General features: G+C 36.5%; 1 protein-coding gene across 4 annotated transcripts in view; it reads right to left on the bottom strand.

The window, feature by feature from the left end:
* Nucleotides 1-638: 638 nt before the first annotated feature.
* Nucleotides 639-21,022, bottom strand: part of PLA2G4A (phospholipase A2 group IVA) — a 160,255-nt gene continuing 139,871 nt past the window's right edge. For all 4 annotated transcript variants that reach the window (XM_022593385.2, XM_089909779.1, XM_089909789.1 and 1 more), the window contains 3 exons: nucleotides 13,100-13,295; nucleotides 11,451-11,608; nucleotides 639-1,251 (listed from right to left, as the gene is read on the bottom strand). In XM_022593385.2, coding sequence (XP_022449093.1) covers nucleotides 1,120-1,251; nucleotides 11,451-11,608; nucleotides 13,100-13,295 — 486 coding nt within the window. In that variant the 3' untranslated portion in view covers nucleotides 639-1,119. The remainder of the gene's footprint in view (nucleotides 1,252-11,450; nucleotides 11,609-13,099; nucleotides 13,296-21,022) is intronic.

The following is a 21,022-nucleotide window of genomic DNA, read 5'->3' on the forward strand; positions in this document are numbered from 1 at the left end:
AGTGCTGTATCCCCAGACCCTACAACACGCCTGGTGGCCTGTAGTGGGCATTCATTTGCTGTGTGCATTAATCAACCAATGAAAGAATGAACTTTCAAGTGTTCCCTTCCTGTTACATTTTTTGTCTTTCTTCACAAGTAGAAATGTAAATGAAATGTGAGAGGACAAAAGAGACATGAACAAAGAGATTAAAGAAAGGTAGACTCAGAAAAAGAAGGATGAGGAAGCCCTTATATATGGAACACTAACTCTGAACCTTAGCAGTTCAATGGTAACAAACCGCAGTCATGCAATACAGATTGTCCCTAAGACAAGCCTTGCAGATACAGCCCTTGTCACTCTTCTGGATTCTTCTCTGAGGTCAACTGCTCTCTGTTGGACAAACGGGGTAATATCAGCAAAGTAAACTAGAAGTGGTTAAATTTTTTTTTTTTCTACACTTTGAATAAATGTATGCCATTTGCTCAACAAATTATACATACTTTCTAAGGAAAATCACCATGACTTAAAATGATGTTTCAAATTTGAGTTTAGGTTTAACAACTTTTGTGTTTGAAAGCCATGAATCTGAGCATCTGTCATAGCAACGGTGCAATATTTCATTAAAGATAACAAACAACAACTCAGTTACCTCTTGCTCATTTGTATATAGACGTATTTATTTCATATATGTATCTACGCATATATAAATAAAAAATAGTGTTGTCTCATGGCACAAATAAATCCAGTCAGTGACTTACATTCACACACAATACAAAGCATTCCATATTGAGACTGAACCTTTAAATATTCTAAAAAAGAAACCACATTTTTAAAAAGGGAACACATAAGATAGTTGGTGAGGAATGTCTAAAAATACAGCATATGTCCCTACATTTGCATCAGGAAATTCATACTGATAGAAAATGTAGCTAAGTATATTTTTACGCAATTGACATCATGTGTCAATCTAACAAACTTTTAAGAGTATTATTCTATGCAGCTAAATAACTGCAACTTTGAGTATTAACCAGTCTCTTGAGACCAGTGTTAATATCTGTCCTGTGCTTTTAAATCCAGTTGTCATGGAATTTCAGACTGCCTCTGCATCAGAAATTACTAAGCTTTCCAGTACACAAACTATGCTGTAGGTTTGCTTAGAAACTCCTTGTTGAAGAATCTTCTTGCCTCAACACTACTGAGGGAAACAGAGCAACGAGATGGATTCTGTCTTCTATATTCAATGCTTTCAACTATGGCATTCTTTATTACCTGTGAATAGAGGCAAAAGATGTATAATTAGTGCTGTTCTGAACTCACTGAAACATTTGTTTGGTCAAAAATATATATATATAATTAATCTTTTTATTATAGTATTCTTTTTCAAATAGAGAAATCTCTGAGTCATGCATGTATATATTTATTTATTTTATTTATCTATTTGGTCGCATCGGGTCTTAGTTGTGGCTCGTGGGCTCCTTAGTTGCAGCTCACTGGCTTCTTAGTTGTGGCACGTGAACTCTTAATTGCGGCATGCATGTGGGATCTAGTTCCTGGACCAGGGATCGAAAACAGGACCCCTGCATTGGGAGCAAGGAGTCTTAGCCACTGTGCCACTAGGGAAGTCCCTCATGTATATATTTAAATTCAACATCTCCGTTACACTTAAAAATTTTTTTTAAATTGATGTATAGTTGACTTACAATGTTGTGTTAGTTTCAGGTGTACAGCAAAATGATTCAGTTATATATATATATTCTTTTTTTTTCAGTTATCTACCTATCTATTCTTTTTCAGTTTCTTTTCCATTATAGGTTATTAGAAGGTATTTAATATAGTTCCCTGTGCTATGCAGTATGTCCTTGTTGTATCTATTTTATATACAGTAGTGTGTTATCTGCTAATCCCAGACTCCTAATTTATCCCCCCCCTTTCCCCTTTGGTAACCATAAGTTTGTTTTCTATGTCTGTGAGTCTATTTCTGCCTTGTAAATAAGTTCATTTGTACGTTTTTAGATTCCACATATAAGTGATACCATATGATGTTTGTCTTTCTCTGTGCACATTACACTCTTGTTCAGTTTGTATCCAGATACTATTCATTCCCCCAGCAGAGAAAGAACTGTTGTGGGAGTGTCCCAGATTTTTTTAAAAATTTATTTTTATTAATTTATTTTTGGCTGCGTTGGGTCTTCGTTGCTGTGCGTGGGCTTTCTCTAGTTGCGGCGAGGGGAGGCTACTCTTCCTTGCAGTGCATGGGTTTCTCATTACAGTGGCTTCTCTTGTTGCGAAGTACAGGCTCTAGGTGTACGGGCTTCAGTACTTGTGGCGTGTGAGCTCAGTAGTTGTGGCTCGCAGGCTCTAGAGCACAGGCTCAGTAGTTGTGGTGCACAGGCTTAGTTGCTCCGCGGCATGTGGAGCATGGGTCCTTTCCCGGACCAGGGCTCGAACCCGTGTCCCCTGTGTTGGCAGGCGGATTCTTAACCACTGTGCCACCAGGGAAGCCCCTGTTTCAGATTTTTTGCTGATAAAATAGGGAATAAAATATGTGTAACATGGTAAATTTATCTTCCTTCTGTCCTTCATGGGGAAGGTAGTAAGAGGGAAGAAATAGTAATTACTAAATCTAGAATTTATGTCCTTTATAGTTAGTAGATAAGCAGAAATGAGAGACCACAAGGAAGTACAAGACTTTCCCTAATCCTAATGAGAAAATAAATTGCTGGAGAATTGCCCTGCTTCCTCAGTGAAACAAATGCAGTTATAAAACATGGATGTCCTATCTAGGAAACACCATGCTTTGTGATTTTATTGATGATGGCTATTCTTTATTCAGAATAATCTTTGCATATACCCAAATTAATGGTGAATACAACCTCTAAGAATTGCTATTATAATTATCATATACTTTTTTTGGTATGATGTTAACCTAGTTAGGAACTTTTGGAATGAAGCGAAAATCTGGAATTTGGTTGAAGCAGTTATTGCAGAGCAATGGGAATGGGCTTTTGGAAGAGAGGCCTGGATAGTAACCTTGGCTCTGATGCTGTTTGGTTTTTTTTTTTTGCGGTATGCGGGCGTCTCGCTGTTGTGGCCTCTCCCGTTGCAGAGCACAGGCTCCGGACGCGCAGGCTCAGCGGCCATAGCTCACGGGCCTAGCCGCTCTGCGGCATGTGGGATCTTCCCGGACTGGGGAACGAACGCGTGTCCCCTGCATCGGCAGGCGGACTCTCAACCACTGCGCCACCAGGGAAGCCCCTCTGCTGCTGTTTTTGAGCCCTGACAAAATCAGGAAGACTCCATTCTCAGGATAGGACTATACAATTTCATCGTTGTTTTTTTTTTTTAAATTAATTTTTATTGGAGTAGAGTTGCTTTACAATGCTGTGTTAGTTTCTGCTGTACAGCAAAGTGAATCAGTTACACGTATACATATATCCACTAATGAGATAGAAGTTTCAGGGCCAGAGGCAAGTCACATGAATATGCCACGATTCACTTTTTCCCTTCCCCAGGGGTTGTGAGGCCACGTTAAGGTATTATACACATGCTTTTCAGCCCTCTACCATGGGCAGGAATACTTGGCAAGTCTGAGAAGTTTAGAGCACCATTGGCCCTTCTCACTCAGAGCTGGTGTGGCCCTCTTGGCCTTGGAGATGTGTGCACAGTAAGGTTTTCCCATTTCACATCCAATCTAACTGGGCAAGCTGGGTTCAGTACCTGGAGGAGAGAAATGTTTGACTTGGGTGACACTAACATGCAGTTAATATTCTGTGACTTTATGTAAGGCCCAGTGGGCAGTGTTGACATGCACTCTGTTCTCTAATGCTAACTTCAAACAAACTGTCATATTCTAGAAAGAGGGACTTATCACAGGAATGTGATACCTTTGTTTGCTTTATGATTTTTAATTTTATATATATTTTCCCCAGAAGACAATTATATATATAACTATATAACTATATATATATAAAATTGTCTTCTGGGGAAAATATAAAATACACATATTTATTTTAAATAAATATATACTTATATATCTATACTATATATAATTATATTATATATAACATTATGTAAATATAAAATTATACATATAATTATATATATATAAAATGGTCTTCTGGGAAAAATGGGCTCAAATGTTACTGATTCTTTTAAGCAAAGCAGATATTCGCTGACCCCATCTTTCCCATGAGTAAGGGAAACATAATTCTATGGAGACAGAAGAGGGGGCTTTAAGCCTATGAAGGACACCTTGATAGAGGGCCTCCAGGCACAGTCACTTCTTGGCTGTGTGAGATCAAGGGGAATTAACTTATATCCTTGAGCCTGTTTCCTCTTCTTTAAAATGGAAATAATAATACTAATCTTGGCTTTTGTGGGAACTGGAGATCATTTATATAAAGCACTTTGCACAATGCCTGGCACATAGGAAACATTCCACAACTAGCATCTATTTATTGTTGGTATTTTTAAGCTGACCATATGTGAGGACATTTAAATTCGATGTGAGCTTTAAATTAGATGTGAGGCTGTAAAGCTTACTAGAAACAAATGCACCATGTATAGCCAATAGCGGGCTTATTATATGGTAAAAGTCAGCAAATCAATTCTGCTATCAAATGTGTCCTACTACATCTTCTTTTAATAATCTCCCTGTCTTTCTAGAGATCATGTCTGCAAGTTTTCAGTTGGTTTCTCCTACTGAAAGGAGCACCAAAGCAACAGGAGACACACCAACCTTCATTGCAGAGAAGTACCCAAGTACAACTAAAAATCAGTTCTTTACTTTCCAAACACCCAAAAAGCTTTAAAATATATTAAAAAAAAAAAAAAACTGCAGGGGACATTGTGCTAATCATGACTGCTGTCAACTCCTTTACAATGAATTCATGAGCACAAAAAGATCAATACCAATATTATGAACTAGTGGGTTTATCATAGTTGGCCCTTGGAAGGTGTTTTTAGTAAACAGGCCATTCTTTTAAAGGAAAATGGATATTCACATTTATGGCTGAAAAACCCAAATATGCAATTAGAATGTGCATGTCAAACCACTAGGTGGCGCATTAACACTGTGAAACCATTAACCAGGTTTTTCAGATTACCCGTTTGTTGTGATGTGTAACAGTGGTCCCCAACTTTCTTGGCGCCAGGGACCGGTTTCATGGAAGATGATTTTTCCTCAGACCTGGCAGGAGGGTGGGGCGGGGGATGGTTTCGGGATGATTCAAGTGCATTACATTTATTATAATTGCGCTTTATTTCTATTACTATTACACTGTACTATATAATGAAATAATTATGCAACTCACCATATTGCAAAATTAGGGGGGAGCCCTGAGCTTGTTTTCCCGCAACTAGATGGTCCCATCTGGGAGTGATGGGAGACAGTGACACCCAAAGTGTGTTGCTTATGTCCAGTCTACTCCGTAAGATGCAGCTTGTCACTTGCCACTCACTGATAGGGTTTTGATATGAGTCTGCAAGCAGTTGATTTATTATGGTCTCTGTGCAGTCAAACCTCTCTGCTAATGATCATCTGTATTTGCAGCCGCTCCCCAGCCCTAGCAACACCGCCTCAGCTCCTCCTCAGATCATCAGGCATTAGATTCTCATAAGGAGCGCGCAACCTAGATCCCTCGCATGCGCAGTTCACAGTAGGGTTCGCGCTCCTATGAGAATCAAATGCCGCTGCTGATCTGACAGGAGACGGAGCTCAGGTGGCGACGCAAGCGACGGGGAGCGGCTGTAAATACAGATGAAGCTTCGCTCACTTGCCCGCTGCTCACCTCCTGCTGTGCGGCCCGGTTCCTAACAGGCACTGGTCCTGGCCCGGGGGTTGGGGACCCCTGATTTATAATCCTGTGATGTAAACAGAAGTGGCTGAGCTCAGCATTACGTCAGTTGCTAAATTCAAACCTTTCGGCATGACTCATGGTGCAATAAGATGTGTTTGAAAAGGCGATATGTTATATTTGAGTCTTCCTATTTTTTAAAATGATACTAGGAGTAATCATCAATAGTGTTTACACCTAATTTCCTCTTTCATTCCCCCCCAAAAGTCATTGAGAGACCAAATCCTTCCCGTCAGTTTTATCCTTGCAGGGGTCCTTATATCTCAACCCTCTTCATCCCCATCACCTATCCCCAAATAAGACTGGTGTCATCTTTTACCTGTGCCATTTAATAGTCTCCCAATTTGCCAGATCCTTTAAATATTTGGCAGTAAAGGCATAAAGAAAAAAAAGAAAACATGAAAAATGTAATCTTTCCCCCAAAGGAACAAATTTAGAGGCGTGAGATTGGAAACGCTCCAAAAGTAAGTACTGGATTCACACAACAGAAAATTTAAAATGAGCCTTAAAAGAAAGTTACAGTATATTTTGAGAGAGAAATAAAAATTATAAATATAGCAGAATGCAAGAAGATATTCTGGAGTAAATTACTGTGGATTTACTGGCTAATGCCTGCTTCCCAATAAAGTGTCATGAAAGTAGGGGCCTTAAGTAGTCTTGTCATGTTTTATCCCAGCACTTAGAACACGGAAGGGGAAGAATAAAAATTTGTGAAATTAATGACTGCCCAGAGGTGCTCAGTGGAGGTCAATTAAACAGGATAAAGCTCAACTCATGGAGACAATGAGATTTGAGTTGAGTTGAAGGACAAGCAGGATTTGATAAGTGGAGAGGAAAGACCAGGCATTCTCAGTAAAAGGATAATCTCATAAAGAGGCTGAAGATGGAAGGTCATGGCATGTACAGGAAACATCTGGGAAGTGGTTTGGCTGGAAAGGAAGCTGTGTTTGGGGTATACTAGGACATAAGTCTTCTTGAAAGATAGATGGTTCAAAAGGGAGGAAAGAGTGAGAAAAAAACCTTTGGCCCCATCTCAGCTCCTCAACATAACAGTGTGACTTCCAGCAATCAGCCTACGTAATCCATGATTCGGTCTCCTCACATAGAAATAAAAAATACCTACCTCATGGGCCAGTTGTGAATGCTGAATATTTGAAAAGGAAATATCTGGCTTATATTAAGCACTCAAAAGTTTTCCTTGTTCTTTTTGTTTTGTGCATTGCTTGTATCCTTAGTTCCTAAGGATACAACACAGTAGATACTCAATAAATATGTATTGAATTAATAAGTAAATAAGATATAAAAAGATTATAGGTAGCATTAAAGGTAAATGAATTTGGGCCTGATACAGAAAGCCATTATAACCAACAAGGACATACTGTATAGCACAGGGAACTATACTCAATATTTTGTAATAACCTAAAAGGGAAAAAAAACCTGAAAGGAAACATATATATATATAGAGATATAGATATAGATATCCATATATGTATAACTGAATCACTGCGCTATACACCTGAAACTAACGCAGTATTATAAATCAGCTATACTTCAGTTAAAAAGAAAAAGAAATGCCTAGAGATATCACATAAAAAAATAAGGCTATGATACATAATAAGCTTCTAAATTATTTTGTAAAAGATAAAAACTTTAACTTGTACCTAGACACTCTTAACATGATGATGAAATATCAGTAAATGAAGAAGTAAATACCAGTACTTCTGGATATACACTTTTCCTCATTTTAATTAACCCTTAATATTTAACACTTTACAGGATCACTGGAGAAAGAATTTTAAAAGCTCATGATTATGTAGCATTGGCATATGCTGTCACTGTCTTTAGAATATGCCAACTGAATGAATAAACTGAATGAGTGACACTGCATAACAGTACATTTTCCTGTGATAACTGGTCCTGGAAAAGAGACCTCAGAAAGTGTATTTCCTCTAGATCGAGGTGGTAGTTTATGGGTACAGCATGTAGTCACACTACCTGGCCAGGCATACACGGCCTGGAGATTCTCCACAGTCAGGCATCTGCCTCCCACCAACAGGCCCTGTATCCTGACACTCACTACTCGTTCCTCCTATTACATTAAACTCTTCAACAGTTTCTGCCAGTAAGTCGATGACATTTTTTAAATGACTTATGAAAATTTTGTTGCATATTTTAGGTGTCGGGCATTGTGATCAGTACCTCTGGAGGATACAAGGTAAATAAGGCAAGTCATTGTTTTTAAAGGGCTTAAATTTATAAATAAAAGCAGAAGATAAATTTGGACACGGATAGTAATTATTATCACTAACATATTACCTGTTTCAATTGAGTGTCTCGTACGCACCAAGCTCTTAAATTATATTCTTTTACTTAATCCTCATCCCAATCCTATAAAAATCTGTATCATTGTTTCCTTTTACAAATGAGGAAAGTAAAATTTGGAAAGGTTAATCAACATGCCCAACGTCACCTAGCGAAGAGGCACAAGCAAAAATCTGAGCACCCAATTTGGTTTAACTCGAAAGCCTCTGCATTTTCCACATACCACATGTCTACCAGTGTAAGTCACTATATATTAGGTTTCTTAAAATAAAAAAAAAAGACACACAGAAAAACCTCCAGGAAATGCTGCCATTGTAAAAAGCACTTAGGCAACGTTCAGTGAAAAGGAATTTGGGAGGACTGAGTAAGTGCAGAAACCCGACACTAATGAGAAACCCAGCCTGCTGTCATGAAGTGAGCAGAAACAGAAGTTCTCTAAAGATGAACTGGAATTTAGCTTCAGCAAAGCAGGGCTGCTAGAATCTCTGGGGAAAATGAAGCAACAGAAGCACAGCAACAGAGCTGTCAGAGACAGGCTGACATTTTCAAAGTAAAGATTTAAGTCAGAATGTGAATTGAAGATGAACATTTGCCTTAAGTCACGGTGGTGGTGGCCACAAAGTTGAAAACTGCCTCCATGGGATTGGCGGTCAGATGTCTTTGCATTAGAAGAGTTTATATACACAGTGTCCACAATTGGTGAAAAATTCCAACAGTCTGTGGCAAGTAAACATGTGTTGCTGCAGTGTGAATAAGTCACCTACTCTCGTCGAATCGTGTGAAAATGAGTGATTTGGCTCATGATTGAGCCTAGTGACCCAGCATCCTACCTCAGAGTTTGGCTGTTCTTTATTTATCATCACTTACCAAGAAGCTTTGATTCTGATAAAATGTGTTTTCCTGGTTAAAAACAGGGAATGGGAGTCATCAAGGGAGAGATACATGTCAGTGAAAACTGAAGTCTTACCTGGGTATGAGGCACACACACACACACATATATACAACCAAGAATCACTTGAACAGAAGTCTCAATGGTCATATAATTTAAGAGGAAGCCTACATTCATTCTTTCAAAAAATATATGTATTTACTGCCTAGGCTGCCATTACCTATATTGACTTGTCTATATTATTAATTCTGGGCATTTGCAAAGGTCTTGAGGTGTATCCATCGTGGTAAGGGATATAGACACACATAGTTATGGTTCCCATTTATTAAGCAGCTTCTGTTTGCAGGGCACTGTTCATACGTCACCTGATTCAAGATTCACTACTGCCACTATGATAGGTGCTGTGACACCTGTTTCAGAGGTGAGGAAACTGAGGCTCAAAAAGTTTAATTAGCTTATTCAAAGTCACACAAATAACCCATCTAGGAGCTAAACATGATATAAAGTCTATGACCTTGCTTCTACTTACTGTGTCAGAAAACTTCTTAGGAGCAATTAAAACCCGCTTAATTAAACAGCTTGTGAAAAATCTGTATCTGATGAGCTCAGGACAGTTATTTTGGAATTCAGTCTGGTTTTGTTCAGGCTTTAACTGTTTCATCTATGTGTCAAACAAATTACTTTGAAGAATGTTTGTAAAATATATAAATAGAACTATATCATTCTTTACAGACAATAGTTTACAAGGTTTTACATAAACCAAAACTGAAAACAATGAGAGAAATGTAGTTGTGTACGTTACATATATATATATATATAGACACGCACGTACATATACATGTATGTCTATATACAGATATACTTTTGTGTATGTGTCCTTTTATTTTCCCAAGTCCAATAGGGTATTTATATATTCCTATAAGCTATTTTTTTCCATTTTAGGACAACTGATCAAGTTTAATACATTTCATCCCAAGGAGTACAAAATATAATTTTCAGTTTATTGGCTTCATACTGGAAATATAGGATTACTCCTGTATTAACCCTTAGTTCTTTTCTATTTTAACAGCATGAGGTTTCATAAAACACAACTCCATTTTGAGAATGTCTGTTTGCTCCCTATGAATCATAGATTAAAATGCTGATTTTCTCTTAATATTCTTTAAATTTTCACCATCACCACAGAAACAATGTAGCATATGGATTTCTGATTTTCACTGAATAATATAAAAGAAAAAGGAATAAATCTATTTAGACAATGATATATTCTATAAATGTTGTTAAGCGTGTTTTACTTGAATTATCACATATTCACAAATGAAGGCTGACAAGAAACACTTTAGAGTTGCAGAAACTGAAGGTTATTGGGAAAAATTTTATATGCCTACAAAAATTAAAGACATTGATTAATAAACGTATTATGGTGTAACTGTTATAACTGCACACAATTGATCATTACTAGTTTCAGACCAAACTAAACAAACACGCAAACTAGATGTGCCAGTATTCTATTAGATCACAAAATGTAATTAAATCTCATATGCACGGAAGACTCATTCGCACGGTGCATTCTTTTACTCCATTCATACAGTCTCCAAAAAGACTGACAAATCAGGCATGATACCTTTCCCTCTCCATTTGATTTCTTTCTTTTTCTTTTATTCTTTTTTTCTAATGTGCAAAATCCGATTAGGCCAATGAACTTAGGCTTTTACGACTGATAACCATTTGTCAGACACTACGATGTGGAACCGCAAGCCAACATGATTCCAATTACACAATAGTCCTAAATGGTGAGTTAGCAGCTAAAGAATTTTACAGAGACAGAATTTTAGCAGCAGATAAACTAGTGATTGGAATAATACTGAAGAGAATGACTTGTTTCTTTTATTTCTGAAGCAAAGCATACTTGATATCTCCAGGGCTAAAAATGGAGAGACTGCTACTTTAGGAGACATTTCTAAGATCCACAAAAATAAAGACATTTAAAAGCATGAGTGTATCCATGAAAAGTCATGCTATTTTTGCAGATTAACTACACTTCTGGTTACACTCACTTTCTCACTCTTATATTTCCATTTTATCACTTTTCTTCCTAATTAAAATTTATTTTTTCATATGAGAAATACACTAGACACTTTGGGAAAGAAGCTGAGGATAACTATCCTTCAATCAAATAATATTATGAAATGTGGGCTCTGCCAATTTGGAGGCATTTGTTTTCTTATTTGTGAATTTTATGGGGTTCTTCTGGAGATTAATAGAATAATTCATGAAAAATAAAATGGTACAGTTTGGGTGTCGTTCATAAACCTTACTTTTAATTAATTAAAATGAGGTATTGCTATGTTCATGTTATATGGAAGTATTTGACATTGTCAATGATTGTAGGAGATACTTACATCGATGTTGTTCAGGGTATTGAAGTACATCAGATCATGCAGCCTTTTGAATGCTTGATTTGGGTATTGAAAGTTGAAGGTTGAAAATGGTGATTCAGGGTCATCAAAAATATCAAAATCAGCTAGTTCTTTCTCTTCCTTAGTTTCTCTTGGAACACCTAATATAAGAGTCTCAAATGGTGTTATTTTGAAAACCACAAATTACCTCTAAAATCCAGGGCATAAAACATACAAATAGCCATAAACTCAACATTGGTAGCCCCTTCAGGGGTCATATAATCCTTAGTATACAGTATTAGGCCTCTGCCTATATTTCCTGGACTTGACCATTTTCGTGGGCAACTTCTAACTACCAATTTCAGCATCTCTGTGCCTAAGAGCTTTCTACTCCTCCCTGTTACTGTTCAAGGATGCTTTGCTCACTAGCATCAGGCTGGAAATTCCAGTAGATAATACTCTGTCCCAGGAAGCAGTCAACCAAAGACTCTATGGTGTTGGTATATAAATTCCCCAGTTCCCTTGCCACTTGCTGTGTAAGTGGGAAGGATGATTCCAGACCATAGGTTCTATTTCATTTCCTAGAGTTTCCCAGCAGGATCAGGTTCTCCTCGTGGTAGCAGCTTACTAACACATCTTTTGTTGTCTGCCTTTCTTCCCTTTATCAGTTCCCTGCTCTCTTACTAAAGTTTCCTAGTTCACCCAAATAAACCATTTTCACTTGAACCCTTTGCTTGGAATCTGCTTCTGGTAGAATCCAAATCCAAACATTAATTGTCTTCATGTCACGGGAATCCCCTCCACATCCTATTTTTGAGAATTAATAGTGATAGAAAATTCAAAATTTTCTAGGTTTTAAGTATTCCACTGTTCAATAACTAAAAATGAAAACAAATTCTTCCTTCTTTTGTGTTGAAGTATGACATGATAATCTCCACCTCTCTTGATTTTTTCTCTGACTCCCTCCACTATCTAGAAGAAGATCACTGTCTTCTCCATAGTCTCCATGACTATTTTTTGTCTGTCCTTTCACAGCTACATTTTCTGGTCCTAAAATAATATGATTTTGAGGCATTTAGCATCTTGCCTGTCAATCTCTAGATCTCCTTTTGTTAATCAGTATCTTCCAGGATACAGAAGAGTCTATAGACTCCTCTGGATGTGGCAAAACAAAATGCCTTAAATTTGATTCTCTTTTTTCTTATGGAATATAACATGGCAAGCTGAAATTACTAGTCATATCGTACTGCTAGATAACATTAATTTTTATGGCCAGTTAACATTCCCAGAATTTTTTGCATGATTTGTTCTGAAACAAAGCCTCCCTTACAAGGGTAGTATTTAAAATATTTAACAATGCCTATGACAAGGGTACCATTCAATCAGAACAAATACAATCTGAGGTTGTGGAGTAAAGCCCCAGAGATTCTTACTGAGCTAGTTGTTCACCCTTCAGTTTCTGAATGATGAGGAGCCAGGGGCTCTTGGGCTAAGAAAGAGGGGGAGTACTCGGGGTCTCAGGATAGTAGCCATTTATCAAGGTAAGGGAAGTGCTCAATGTTGTAATAGCTGGTATGGCAGTGTCAGCATGAACCAGCTTAATGTTGGTCTTCATCAGATTTCTACTTTACAGAATATAACTCCCAATGTACCTGGAGCCTTGTACTTTCTGAAGTTGATGTTGGCCAGAACAAAGTGAATGATAGTTGGGCAATCTTTCTCAACATCAGGATTCTTGGGTTTAAAGACATAGCATTCCTTCAGTCCTTCTCGATCAAACACATAAGGATCGATCTTTGGAAAGGGGAGCTTATTCATTTTAGCCCACTTTTCTGCAAGTAGAAGTTCCTATGGAAGAGAGGGAAAGATCATTTGTTCAGTTGGTCTGCACATTATTCAATATTAGTTAGGTGTCTACTATGTGCTAGCAGTAAGCTCCTTGCTAGGATGAAAAATAACCCTGTTCTTAAGAAGCTTATCAATCTCAAAATATATAAAATTACTCCATAAACAAACTCATTATTATTTTGTCAACTTTTTGTATAGGGCTAGTTCCATAGGAGGCATTGAAAAATTATTAATGAACTGAACTGAATGAAATTACGTCAATGCAATTGCTAGAGAAATAAGCATATATTATGAGTTCTGGGCATTTATAAGCCAAGTGAATGCTTTTTAACCCTTCAGAGTCAAAAAGAATTTGTTGAAGCAGAATGAGGAGCACTCTGTTACTGATTTTTTACCTGCATCTTCTCCACAAAACTGATTAAAAATTAATACATTTTCTGAATGCAAAAACATTGAGTTGCCCTGAATTAGCTTTTTTTTTCTTTTCTTTTTTTTTGCTTTTGTTTATGAAAAGAAGCTGAGCTTCTGGCATCACTTGTTATTCTGTGTGCAGTGGCCAAGAATTGGCCATACAGAGGAACCAAGAGTTAGTTAATGGGCGTAGCAGATTGTCATTGCTTCCACATATGAACTTCCTTCCGGATAAAAGGCTTATACATCCTTACTGGAATGAGAAGACACCTGGCACACAGACACAGAGCTGATTTGCATCCACTGACATGTAACGTGACCAAGAAATACAAGGTTGCTGTCGACTACTGAGGTTTCAGGTTTGTTTCTGCATCAAGGCTGACTAACACAATGGGTAAGCACAAAAAATAATTACATTTAAACTAAAGAACATAAATCAATACAGAGAGGTGCAGCGAATAGAGCTTATTTCTACTGAAATGCAGCTGAAGGGCAAAAAGGACAAATAAGAAGCAGACTGTGGTAGTGGGAAAAGCACCAACTCCGGGGCCAGATTGCCTGAGTTAAAGTGCAAGCTCTGGGACTTTGGGCATGTTCCTTAATGTCTCCACACCCAATATCCTCAAATATAAAGTAAAGATGGCAATGATAGTACATATTTCATAAGACTGCTGTTAGAATTAAATAAATTAATATGAGTGCAGTATTTAGAACCATGCCTGTCATTTCATGCTATGCAAATATTTGACAAATAAATGCCAGTAAAGAGAAGAAAAGAGATGGAAGGGGAAAAGTGAAGAAAGAAAAGAGGAAAAAGGAAGAGAGATAGCAATGGTATTGGGGAAATCCCTAAAGGAGGGAAGTTTTAGAGAAATGATCACTATCATCTTAAGTTTTTTAACTACTTTTGTAGTCACATCGATTCATTCAATGATAATCATTAGTTGCCAATCTAAGTTCCACGCTAGGAGGTGGGGACATAACACTGAGTGAAACTCTTGTTCTTATGGGATGTACATAGCCTGGTAGTAATCAAGTAACACTTCAGGTTTAAAACTGTGGCAAATGCTATGAAAAAAGTATTTATTTGCCATGAGATTTTGCAGTATACCTGGACTATTTCCTCAGAGTGCTTATTAATTCATTCAACGTTATAATTGAGCACCTATATTCTAGGCATAAGAGAGAGGCTGTCCTTGGATACTTAGGGATTATAAATCAATGGGAAATATAAAAAATAGATATGATAGTGCAGTATGGAAGAGGCAGGGAACATGATGGATGGCTTCATGCCTGGGCTGTGCAGCCTGAAAGGCCCAGCACATCTTGACTTGCAAGCTCGGTGATCTGAGACAAACCGCGTATCACTACAGCTAAACAGGGAAGAAATTATTTTGTGGGAGGAATTATGCAGTGATGCTCTCTTAATGGCACCATAGGGATCATAGGTAACAACAAACGCACATGGACCAGGCTGTGTACTATCCTTGAAAGAGCAGGCTCCCAATCCCATTTTATCTACATTTCAGCTGTTTCTTATTTCTCAGCAACTCATATATACATAAATGAGTTGTAAAATAAAGTTAGCACTATGATCTTCCTGAACATTGCTGTGAGGATTAAATGAGATCATGTATTTTTAAAAACTCAGTAATTTATATTTAAGAAAACAAGTACTTTAAAATAGCACCTTATGCTTTGTGACCACCTAGAGGGGTGGGATAGGGAGGGTGGGAGGGAGACGCAAGAGGGCTGATTCACTTTGTTATAAAGCAGAAACTAATACACCATTGTAAAGCAATTATACTCCAATAAAGATGTTAAAAATATAAAAAAATAAAATAAAATAGCACCTTAAATTCAGAGAAAAATATGTTTTTCATTGAACTTTCACTGTTCCTGATGCTTCTAGAATGTCGTGAATTTTAAGTTGATCGACTCTCTCAATGCCATTTACTGAGAAATAAAAATCTGGGAGAACAAAGGATTTGATTCATATTAAAGCATTTGTTTCATAAACTGTTAAGCTAAATGTGATTATATTTCACAGAAAATCCCGTACATATATATGAATAATTGTTTGTTAGAAACTTGAGAAAACTTTTATCTCTAAATCATTTTTCTTCCTGTTCAGTTGAATTATTCAGCCTGTTATTTCTTGTCTAGCACTGTTCACAGTTATTCATTAAGGATTATTCAACATCAAAATAAAACTAAAAGTTCACGCTGTGGAATTGCGTGAGAACAAGGAAAAGAAGGAGCTTTCTAGTGTTTCCAAGCATGACTCAAGGGTATGACCAGTGATGTGTGGATGTGTGGAGAAAGAGGAAAAGGGGAATTGTGTGAGGTAAAAGACCGAGCTATTTTTAGATAAATATTTTACGCTGGAATCAGTAAGTGATGGAAACTTTCCCTTTCCTTATATGATCCTGACATGGAGAAGATTAAAAACTGATGACTATAAAGGCAGTGATTACAGGATGGAAAAGCCATCTCCTCTCTGATGTCTTGTTTCTCTGTCTGTAATGGCTAAGAAACAATGACACAACTATAAGTAGAGCAGACGAGTTTGAAAAGAGTATTTTAGGAGAATGCAGTGAGCAAAAAAATTGCTGCTCCACAAATTACAGCAATATGCCAGGACTGTGTTCTAACCATCCATTTTGTTTGTTGTTTGACACCTCAGACAGTTCAGATTTCCAGACGAATTCATGGTAAATTCACGTAGTACTAACTAAAATGATTTTCTGTGGAGATAAAAACTTGATAGTGTCCTTCCAAGTGATACTTTGTAAGATATTTGTGCTCATTTTTAAGTACTAAAACATCTTGAAAGATAGGAAAAACAATCTAAATAACATAGAAATATATTCAAACTATAGTGTTAATGGCATATATATGCCATTTTATTTATTTATATATGTAAATAAACATATACTTAAATTAAATTTATATATGTATAATAAATTAGCTTTTCTCTAGAGGAAATGAGGTTTTTTTTTCTGTATAAACCTAGGCTATGTGTTTTCTAAGATATTTATCATTATTCAAAATCTATTTTTAGATTGGGGAGACGTATGGAGTATAATTGTGTAAATAAATTTACAGAATTTTTAAAAATTATTGAAGCAACAATTGTATAAGATACAATGAATATAAACAACAATTTAGAATTCATTATTTTGTGGTTATGGTCATTCCCACTTCCAAAAAATGTATTAGGTTCCAAGAGCTTTATAATGCAATAGACATGAAATAATTTTCTATATCTAACAGTGTATAGAATTTACAGAGCACTTTGTACTTCTCCTTAGTTCTTTTTCACTAAGAGGTTACTATACATTCACCAAAATATGTAAGGAGAAATTAATGTTGGGTATATCTCCTCATCACAAGGCATCTGATCCTCCATGACCAATACAGGTGTAATGGGTTGAATGGTGGCCCTCCAAAAGACAAGTCCATGCCCTCAACACCCAAGACCTGTGAATGCAACCTCATTTGGAGAAGGGGTTTTTGCAAATGTAATTAAGGGTATGGAGATGAGATCATTGTGGATTAGCTGGGTGAGCCATAAATCCAAAGACACATGTTCTTGCAAGAACACACACGCAGAGGAGAAGGCCATAGGAAGACAGGGGCTGAGATTGGAGTTATACAGCCACAAGCCAAGGAAAGCCTGGAGTTACTAGAAACTGGAAAAGGCAAGGAAGAATTCTCCTGTAGAGCTTTTGGAGGGACTGTGGCCCTGAGGACACCTTGATCTCGATTTCTGGCCTCCAGAACTGTGAGAGAATACACTTCTGTTGTTTTAAGCCACCATGTTTGTGGCAATTTGTTACTGCAGCCCCAGGAAACTAACACAAGAGGTAAATCTGTAAATGCTTCATTTAATAACATGCAGTTCCTTTCATCAGACATGGTGGACTGACGCCCACAGAGCTAACACTTGGATTGGTTTGGCCATGCTGGTTTCATCCAACCTAAAAACCATAAGTACATCATATACAGAGGTTCTAAACCAAGGATCATGCCATAAGGTCAATAAATACATCAAGTTAGTGTGGAAAAATACAGATTCTTTTTCTGTGTTATTTGTGGGTAAATGAAATTTTGACCTTGAATGAAAATATAGGGAGATAAAGTTAATTTAGATATATTGCTTCTATAATTTGTAAAGACTGGCTCATTTAAAATTTTCCTTGCTTCTCTCTTCTTTTTCTCCTTCCTTCATTGCCTCCTCTCCTTCCTTCTTTCCTTTTATTTTTATTTATTTATTATTTTATTTTAGTTTTTTGGCTGTGCCACACAGCTTGTGGGATCTTAGTTCCCCGACCAGGGATTGAACCTGGGCCCTCGGCAGTGAGAGTGTGGCATCCTAACCACTGGACTGCCAGGGAATTCCCCTTTCTTTCTCTTTTAAGAGAATGAACCCATTGTTCTGGCTTCTGGTCATTGAGCATTTTAAAAGGCCTGAAAAACAGTGAGATTTATGTCCAATATACAGCAACATAATATAAAATAACATAATTTATGGCATAGCAACCCAAATCTATTATTCTCTATAAAATTTTGTAAGGTAAAGGAAAAAACTCTCCAGTAGTAAACTAAATTTCCCTATATTCCTTGTTTTCTCCTCAAGACATCCAAAATTATTTCCCCCTTAAATTTAGTCTGTTTATTTTGCAGACTTGAATATGAAGACCCTGGCTTATTTTTATGATCAAAATTAAAGATAAACCCTATTAAAATTTTCCCTGGATGGATCCTACTGGTAAAATGAATTTGGATAGCACATATCTAAGTTACTAAATGGTTAACAAAAAGAAACTTGACAAAATGAAACACAGAGCTGTTTTTCTTAAATCATTTAATAACACTATTTAGAGTCATGAGGCTCTTTATATTTGGACTATTATTAGGGTATGTGCCCACTAATCTAAAAAAAAACAAAAAAAACTCCAGTATCACTGACATTGACATCATGACCTTTCAAGGCCAGTTATAAAATATAATATGAACTTTGTTGCCTTTATCAAAAGCCATGATATCCATCATTCTCTATCTCCCTGACAAAATCTGAGATTTAACTATACTTATGAAATGCTTATGAAATAAAGTTAACGGTTCTAATTTTTTGCTCTACTCTTTAATTTCAAATGGTATCGATATTTTAGTCTCAAAAATAGAAAATTATTCACTATTTAATCACCTTAATAAAATCATATTGCTTATATCCAGGTATTGCATTGGAGCTTCTCCCCTTCTATCAAAAACTTTGATGTAGATTCAATTTTTAAACCTTACAATATTATACCTAAAATAACTATTCTACTTTAGCATTAATAGTATATTTTTATTAATTTAAAAATTATAGATGAGTAATCTTTTAGATCCATATTGAAATGAATATTATTATAATGACACTCTATATAACAACACTCATAAGTTTAAAAAATCATTTTCAGTATTCCAAATGAGCCTGAAAAGTTCATTTTGTTCACTTTGAATTTCCTGAAGTTTATTTTTGGAGGAAAAAATGTATTACATATAATATATTGCAATTTCCTTTATATTAAGTCTCTGATTCATTCCAGAATTATAGGCTTCATGCTATACTAAACCAGTAGTTAAAGGATAGTTAAAGGTTAGTTGAGGGATATATTAACCAATAACCAATTGTTATTGGTTAAAGGATATATTAACCGATAACCAATTTAACCAATATTAAAGGATAAAGTATATATTCATATACGAGGAAGAGGGGTAGGATGTAAGGAACTGACAAAATAATTCTAAAGCACATCTATTAGCATGCACAGCTGTAATATTTTTTCATGCCAGCAAAGCTGTGTAAAACAAGGGCTTGCATGTACAATCTAATATAGTAATGTAAAATGGTGCAGCTTTTTTGGAAAGTGATCTGGAAATACTTATTAAAAATCTTAACTAATGCATATCTAAGAAGCCAACTAAAGAAATAATAAAAAGTGTGATTAAAGACTCATGCACAAGGATGATCATTAGAGGAAAAAGGTGACAAGATAGCAATAACCTAAACGGTGAAAAGAGAGCATCGTTAAATAAATTCATGCATAACCACATATAAAGATATCATGCTGTGCTTAAAATTATGTTTTTTAAAATATTTAATGGCATAGTAAAATGCTCACAATGTAACTTTAAGTAGAAAGAAGCAAAAATATATGACCCTAGTGTTGATAAACACACACACATGCACGCACGCACACAGTGAAGAGAGAAAAAAAGTAAAAACCAAAGTATCAGTAGCCATTGTCTATGAATAGCAGAAGCACTTGATGTATATTCCAAATTTCCAAATTTTTTACAAGTATTCTTCTTAATTGGGAATAGTGAATCAAAGTATGTTTAAAAACTAGACAAAGTACAATGGTTCTTTTTAGAGGTACAAAGTAATATTCTAAAACCTTCTTCCACTATCAGTTCATTAATGTAGTGGAGCTCTGATTCATATATAAAATGATGGCTTTGACATTTTACACTCCCATTGGTGAAATGAATAATCAGCTTCTCTTACTACCAGAATGAGCTTCTAAACTATCATGGTAGCGTCATCCGTTGAAACGAACCTGCGAACCTGCCATTGCTGCTCATGGGTCATCAAATAATCCTGCTCTTGGTTTTCACAGTCACCTGCCCTGGTTCAGTACTTCACTGACCTATGCTTGCATTACAGTAAATCTCTCTTAATTTTAATCTCTTGTTCTCCATCCTCCAACTCATCCTACTTTTCATTATCATATAAATCATGCTAAAATTCCAATTTCATGAAGTCATTTGTCTGCTGGAAACGCTTCATTGATTCTCTGTTGGCTATCATCCAACCGTAAACTCCTAACTGGAGTGTAATATCTATCACTCTAATCAGATCACTCCTCAGATGTGCTCATTGCCATTTCAGTGCCATTTTCATCCTATTTCATTTATTTCCCTGTTCATCTACTCCAGGACACACCAATCTATTTTCGTATGGATCTCCTATAATACACCTAGTTATATAAACCCAACTAACTATTTAACAATAAGTTACTTAATTTCCTTCCAAATGACTTTGTGTATAAAGTCTTCCCCCCTACCAAAACCTAAAATTTTATCAAGATCAAGAACCATATTTTGGGCTTCCTTGGTGGCTCAGTGGTTAAGAATCCACCTGCCAATGCAGGGGAAACAGGTTCGAGCCCTGGTCCAGGAAGATTCCCACATGCTGTGGAGCAACTAAGCCCATGCAACACAACTACTGAGCCTGCGCTCTAGAGCCTGCGAGCCGCAACTAC

The sequence above is a fragment of the Delphinapterus leucas genome, chromosome 1 (assembly GCF_059928025.1).
Source record: "Delphinapterus leucas isolate spDelLeu-1000000601 "Yukka" chromosome 1, BTC_Dleu_Yukka2, whole genome shotgun sequence".
Classification (NCBI taxonomy): domain Eukaryota; kingdom Metazoa; phylum Chordata; class Mammalia; order Artiodactyla; family Monodontidae; genus Delphinapterus; species Delphinapterus leucas.